This window comes from Eulemur rufifrons, chromosome 2 (genome assembly GCF_041146395.1).
Source record: "Eulemur rufifrons isolate Redbay chromosome 2, OSU_ERuf_1, whole genome shotgun sequence".
Taxonomy (NCBI): domain Eukaryota; kingdom Metazoa; phylum Chordata; class Mammalia; order Primates; family Lemuridae; genus Eulemur; species Eulemur rufifrons.
The window spans coordinates 22,706,611-22,713,842 of record NC_090984.1 but is presented as its reverse complement, the minus strand read 5'-3'; the positions used below and the strand labels follow the sequence as shown (position 1 = coordinate 22,713,842).

General features: G+C 60.3%; 1 protein-coding gene across 1 annotated transcript; it reads right to left on the bottom strand.

Moving 5' to 3' along the window:
- Positions 1–908: 908 nt before the first annotated feature.
- STRA6 (signaling receptor and transporter of retinol STRA6) lies at positions 909–6,893 on the bottom strand. Its single transcript, XM_069482051.1, has 5 exons — positions 6,793–6,893; positions 3,028–3,094; positions 2,616–2,701; positions 1,326–1,465; positions 909–982 (listed from the first exon to the last, which is right to left on the bottom strand). The coding sequence occupies exons 1-5, from the start codon at positions 6,891–6,893 to the stop codon at positions 909–911; spliced, it is 468 nt and encodes a 155-aa protein (XP_069338152.1).
- Between the last annotated feature and the right edge of the window lie 339 nt (positions 6,894–7,232).

The following is a 7,232-nucleotide window of genomic DNA, read 5'->3' as shown; positions in this document are numbered from 1 at the left end:
TCCCCTTCGGAACGGCAGCTCTCGGGAGGCCAGGGACTGCGTTTGTCTGTTTCACAACAGTAGTCCAGTGCCCGGAAATGTCCCTGGTACAAAGCATGTGCTTCAAATATGTTTGTTGAATGAATGAATGGGTCAGTGAATGAATGAAGTAGCAGAGCTGCTTTCAAACTCAGGTTGTCTGGCTCCAAAGTCTCCTGGGGTTCTAGACTGGGCGGCTTCACCGCCGGTAAACTGGTCCTGAGGTTCTGGAATTCTCCTTTTAGCCCTCGGAGACCATCCCCCAACTCGGCACTGGCGGGCCTCCAGCCCACTCCGGCCTGAGTGAGGAGGGAAGTCTGGGGAAATTCTAACGGGGTGTTTGGGCTGCTTCCTCCTGCTCTGCCCACATCCCCCTCCCTGGTCCCTCCTAGACTAGAAGCTCCTGAGGGCAGGGCCCAGCTGCCTTGCCCCCTGTTGCTCCCAGAGAAGCTGGGCTTGCAGCTGGTGCCCTGCACGTGCGTGCCGGAAGGCGCAGGGAAGCCTGCACCGGAACAGACGAAAGGAGCACACTGGTTTCTCTCTGCGCCCCTCTGCCCTAGGCCATGGTGAGTCAGCAGTTACCTGGGGTGCCTGGGGACACTCCGCCCTCTGCCAGACCTGGACCCCAAGGTGGGCCCAGGACAGTGCGCTGCCGAGCAGGTGTGCGGCTCTGTGGCCAGCCGTGGCACAGGCGGCCAGCGGGTAGTAGAGGGCCGCGTAATAGAGCAGGCCCAGCATCTTCCAGGGCCCTGGAAGGCGAAACAGGCAGAGACCCGTGCTGGGAGGACACACGTGGGGCCTGGGATGAGCCCATCCCGGTCTTTCTCCCGTCTCCAGCTTCCAATCCCCTCGGCAAGTTCAGCGGGCAAGAGCCCCGGGTTCAAATCCAGTCAAATCCAGACGCTGACTAGCATCAGCTCTGTGATCTTGGGCAAGTTACCTCTCGGAGTCTCAGTTTCCCCATCTGTAAAATGGAAATAATCATAGCACGTTAGCAAGGCCAAAATGAAAAGCACACAGTGCTTAGCACGGTGCCTGAGTAAGTACTTAATAGATTAAACTACTACTTATCATTGTTCCCTTCTCTGACCTCAGGTCCCTCCACTATAAAATGGGGCTAACACGTGTGCTTTGTAGAGTCATCGTGAAGCCTGGGTGACCTAAAGAGGTCATGCTGCCCAGCAGCGGCCCCTCCCATCGACAGCCTTTCTTGTTACCGTCACCTCCTTGAGCCAAGCTTAATACCCCAGGACCCCACCCCACTGGTCCCATCGAGCGAGCTGCAAGGCCTGGGCTGCACTGGGTACCTGGGCTGGGTGGCAAGGCGAGGCTCAGGAAGGGCAGCGGGTCCTTGTCAGGGAGCAGCAAACACAGGGAACTGAAGAGGACCACGAAGACAGCAGCAGGCACTGTCCGGGGCCTGTCCCCAGCCAAGAAATCCACAGGGCTGGACAGAAGCAGGGGCAGGGCAGGAGGGAGTTGCTCAGCCCTGCACCCTCATTACCCAGGCTGTGTTCCATAAACCAAGGGGTACAATCAGCCCCACTTTCCAGACGGGGAAACTGAGGCTCCTTCGTTGATTCATTCATTCGTTCCATAGATACTGTGGAGTGCCTCCTATCTCTGGGCCCTGTGGCAAATGGACTCAGGACACACACAGTGGGAACAAGCCCTGGAAGCTCCAGGAAACAGCTGCCTCCACACTAATCAGTCTGTCTGTCTGGGCTGGCAAAACTTCAGAGAGCTCAGCGAGTCACAACATCCTTGTGCAACGGCCGCCGCCCTGGGCGGGGTGTGGACTCGGGGCAGAGGGTAGACAGCGGTCACGGCTGTCCCAGGCATCACCCCTCTAGGCTCAGGGCAGGCCACTCAGACCCTCTGCTTCTGCACTCCAGCTTGGGCTTGTGCTCTGAGAGCTCCCTCCCGCTTCATCCTCCCCCAAGCAGCCCCTCACAAGCATGGCAAGCTCTTTCCTGGGCCAACCAGAGACCCCAGGCTGGTGCCCCATAAAACCAGCATGGCAGGACCCGCCTGGGTGCACAGCCCGGGTCTGGGGTGTGAGGCTGTCTATCCAGGGGTTCCCCACCACCTCCCCCAACTCTTTGGTCTCTACCCCACCAGCCTGCCCAGTCCCATCTCCTCAGGGTCACACCTGTCCCAGGCTTTGGTTCCAGCCGTAGGGACCAGAGGTGAGTCCTCATAAATCTGCCTTTAAGCATCAGGGTCAGATGACACCCTCAGGGAAAGGAGGGTGAGGATGGCATCGAGGTGGCCATGGTCAGTCCAGACACTGAGGGCTGCCTGAGAGTCTCAGCCTGGAGCTGGGTCCTGCTGGGCTGTTTCCTGGGGGTCTGGGCTGGAACCCTGTCTCCCCATGTCCTGCGCCACAGGAGCAGGTGGCCCGAGTGCATCCCTCCCCCGCCCTCTGCGGGTCCTGAACTGAACCTGGAGACGTGGGGGCAGTGGAGACAGCCCCCGGGCCGAGAGAGGTACGGGTGTCCCTGAGGCCAGACCTGGCTTTTAGGTACCTAATGAATCACCCGAGTGGCCCTGTCAGTGGGGCCCTGTCAGTAGGGTACCCACGCCACGGCACCAACCTGGGCAGGCCCAGCCTGCCGTGTCCACAGTCAGGCCGGAGCCGGCGGTGCCTCCCCAGCATGGCCAGCAGCAGCAGCACGAGGATCTGGGGGCAGAACACAGAAGAGGGCTTGGGTGCCCAGGCCTTCCCTGAGGGTCTGAGTCTGAGGGCTTGGACTCAGACGCAGGACGAGCCCCACCTGCCCAGTGCACACTCATGTGGCATCTTGGGGATGGTCAAGAGGTGACAGATGTCTGAGAGGTTGCACTTGGCCTGCATCTTGGTTTGCATCCCCACCCTGGGAGTACTCCCAGATTCCTTCTCCCGGGGGCTCCCAGGGTCCCCTGTCACCAGGCCTAGTAAGAAATGCAAGACCCTCCGCCCAGGCTGGCAGCAGGTTGCAAGCCAGGCTGGGCTCAGGGTAGACTCACCGACAGCGAGGCAAGGCAGGCGTGGGGCAGGCCGGGTGGCACACTGGGGTGGCAGGAGGGCACTGCCCTGTAGAGCAAGCAAAGGCCAGCTCAGGCCTAGGTAGGGCCCCCCTGGGTGAGCAGGTGGGTCTGGGGTCCAAGGCTGGCTACAGTGAGGCTCTACCTAACACCTCCTCAACCCCCTGATCCCTCCTACCCAAGCCTGCCCAGTTCCACGTTCTCAGTCATTCATTCTGGGGCCTTTGTTTCCTTACAGTGTGCCAGCCCCATGCCAAGCTCTGGGGTTACAGGGCGAAGGAGACAGGAGGCCCCCAGGGGAAGCAGAGTGGGCCAGCTCGCTCGGCCTAAATACCTCTTTTTGCTCACCTAGATACTTCCCATCCTCTAGGATCCACTTCATTCCTCCCCCTCCAGGAAGACTACCTGACTGATCTGGCCTCACAGACCCCTTCTCAGAACTGTGGTCGAGCATATACCTGGGTCAAGCAATCAAGTGATTGGTATCTGAGACTGGTCTGTGACTGAAATGATCTTCCCTGGTCCCCCTCTTTTCCTATTTCCCTCTCATGAAGAGCCTCCATGTACAGGTGGGCAGGTTGCACACTGCGCAAGGATGAACCACCAAGGGAATGAATATGGTGTGACATTCAGGCCACGCTGTTCACCAAGCCCTACGCAGCTGAATGTACCTAAATGGGGGTCCTTTTCTAATTCTACAGAGGCTCCCTATGGCCTGGCAGAGATCCTGTTCTTGCCTTGGCTGAGCACAGAAGAAGGCCCATTGTGGAGATTAGTGAGGACAATGAAGGCCTCAGTTTCCCCAGCTGGGTCATGTGACAGAGAAAGAGGTTGGGCAGGAGCCCTGAGCTCAGGGCCATACCTGGACCTGGGCGAGAAAGCAGGACTGGATCCCCAGGGGGGAGTAGACCCTCAGATTTGCCCAGCTTGGCCTGGGAGTGCCAGAGGGAGGGTGGCAGTGTGATCAAGGCCAGTGAGGTCTGGTGACAAGGGCCTAAGACAGAGCCCCAAGCTGCAGCCAGGCCCTGCTTGCCCGGGAGGCTCAGTTGACCCACGTGCGCACCTTCCCACTATGCGGAAAAGAGGAACCACGGCTGCATCTTCCCCGTGAGCTCGGAGCCCTGGGACCTTCTGCTGGGCCAGCCCCGTCTCTCCTGCTTGCTCTCTCTCAGGAAATCCCAGAGGGTGAGCAGTGGGAAAGAAACCAGTCGCCTGGGCTTGTCCTTGGGGTGGAGGGGCAGAGTAAGTCTATTCTGTGGCGCTCCATGGCCAGGGCAGAGCTGGCCTCACCTAGAGCAGATCTGGGCTCACAGGTAGAGCAGGTGCCACACCGGGGGTCAGGTTCTCATTGTCTGGGCGGGCCTCACACTCCCCACTTCCAACTCTGAGGCCCCTCAGCCCCACGTGTGCGGCCGGGTTTGGGCGCCTGCTGGGCCCTCTCAGCCTGCATCTCACATGACTGTCCTGCTCCGCCCTGTAGCCCTGGCCCAGCCAGGGCAGGGACTCAGCAAACTGTCCCTGGAGCAGCTTGACCATTTTTCTGGGGGCCTCACCCCAAACTAGGGGCTACCTCCACCCCTGGAGATGCCCTCCACGGCCCTGTCTGGGGGAAGCTCTGGCCCTTTCTGTACCACTTGAGGTCCCCACCCGACCCTCAGCTCAGTGTGTCCCTTTCATGAGCAGATGTTTGGTTGGACCTGTGTTTTGTGCTGTGGGACAGGCAGGATGGCACAGACACAAAGCACGACATGGGGGACAGTGGCTCGATCGCAGGACAGGCACAAGCAGGTGCTCAAGGACTCAGAGAAGGGAGAGGAACTTTGGGTAGGAGAAGGTGGCATCTGATTTGTGCATCTCTTTAGACAGAAAAGGGGACAGGCAGCCCCGTGGACAGGGAAGAGCGAGAGGAATCAGGCAGCCGGGCAGCCGCAGACAGCAGGAGGGGCCCGGCAAGGCTCCCAGCATCAGTGCAGCCCGGAGCTCGGGGAGACCAGATTTCAGCAGGCGTGGGGTGGGGGGCCCTGGGAGGCCATTGAGTGTTCTGGATTTGAGGAAATTTCTGCGGCTGCGTCCATCCTGGCCACTGTCGTCAGCGCCCACCCACCCCAACTCCAGCCCGGGGATGCAGGAGCGTGCTCAGGCACAGCGGGGAGCTTCAAACTCCTCAAAGCTTTTGCGCACCATGTCCCTCAGGTGTCTGACTCACAGAGGGAGAGGTGAGCCCAAGTTCAGCTCCTTGGGATTCCCCTGAACTCCCCGCTTTCCACTCCCACCTTTGGGGCAGGGGGCTGGCAGGCAGCTCGCCTGGGTTTGGCTAAGTAAGTAGATTCAAACGAATCTCTTCATCCTTACAGGTGCCATGCCCTGCAGTGGGAGAGGGGAGCTGCAGATTCTAGGTGCCACCCACGTGAGGGACAGCATTCCCCATCACACGTCCCTGCCATGCACGCAGCTTCATTCTGAGACCGTATCTAAACAGCCCAGCCACAGAGCTGGCTGCCGGCACCTGGCCCCCAGCCAGAGTGCAGGCCCTGAGGCTCCCAAGGTCACAGCTTCAGATCGGGGCTTTAGCCCAGGTTAGGTCTCCGTCCTCATGGGGTTCCTGGCCCCTCCCCCTCTGCTCCCTCCCAGCCTGTACATACACGGAGGGGACCCAGGAGCCCACGGGCTCTCAAGGTCAGCCAGGGATGAGCGGGGCGCACACCCTTGCAGATAGCAGGCTGTTTTCCGGGGGTCAGAACCCTGAGTCCTCCAAACAACAGCTCCTTCCCGAGGGCCTGGGTGGGGCCTCCATCCCTGCTGGGTGACCCAAGCCCCAGCCCCTGGGGAGGCACGCGAGAATTTTCCCTTCTCCGGTTTCGGGTTTTGATGGAGAACAGATGTGCACACATCTGGCTTGGCAACCCCCCCAGCCTCACCTTTCCAGTTCCCCAAACCCTCAGACAGAGCAGGGAGGCAGGGGATGGGGCCTGGGCCAGGATTGACGGGGGAGAACTGAGCCCTGGGTCCCACACAGGCAAGGTGAATCGGCAGCAGGTCGGGGGCACAGAAAGGCCCGGCACCCCTGCCAGCGGGCCCAGACTAAACAAAGGTAGGAAGGGCCTGGGCGAAGCAGCTGTGGCCGGTCCTCGGGTCCCCACCCTCCCCTGGGCCGGCCCCAGCACACTTGCTAGAGAACAGGCCCTCCTCGTTCTCCCGGAGACTGTGAGACCGTCCAAAGACAACGAGGCGCATGTTTGCTCTCTGCCTTCTCCCCAGGCCTCCTCCAGTTCTCTCCCCTCCCGCACACCCGCAGGCCGCCCAGAGAACCCCACGCCCCAGATGGTCACCACGGAGACCAGCAGCCCCTAGAAGGCAGGCCCCCTTCCCCCAACTCCCCCAGCCTTCCCCATCCTGGCTACGGGCCAGGATCACCCAGGCTACGGCACCTCAGACCTTCTGGACCAAATCTGCAAGGATAAGGCCCAGGAATCTGTATCTTCAACACACCACACAGGTGCATTGTAAGTGACCAGCCTGGGCCATGTTCCCCTCCTCAAGCACCTTAACAGCAGGGCAAGGGGTCTTGTTCTCATGGAACAGATGTGGAGACTAAAGCCCAGAGAGGCTGTGACTTGCCCAGGGTCACACAGCAAATGAGTGGCAGAGCCTGTCTCAGCAGCTCTGCCCAAGATCTCCTTCCCCCCGCATTGGTAACCCCTGCCACACCTCACCCTGGTGGCGACAGAGCAGGCCCTCCACACTCACCCCTCCGGCTGGAGCTCCTCGCCCCCTGGGGCCTCGTCAATGTACCAGGAGTCATCTGCCGCCCCCAAGGAGCTCTGGTTCCCCACGGCCTGGGACGACATTCTCGGTCCTTCTCCTTTGACCCCCAGATGAGAGGGAAAAAAGCCACTACAGATGTGAAAAGAGGCTTAAGAGAGAAAAAAAGAAAGAAAACCCAAACAAAGAGACATTTTTTCTTTAATCCTAAAGGTTACTTTCTTGCCTTTAGCTCTCTGGGAAAAGCCCGTCTGGGATTGCGGTCCTGGGCAGGCTGGCACGGGAGGAGGGGAAGGGCCTCTTCTGTCCCCTCCTGTCCCGTCCTGCCCAATCTCGCCTGGTCCTGCAGGGGTAGTTATCCTCTGCCTCGGGGTCCTGGGGTCTTGCTGGAGCTTCTGTCTGTCTGACCGCCACCAGCAGGCCTT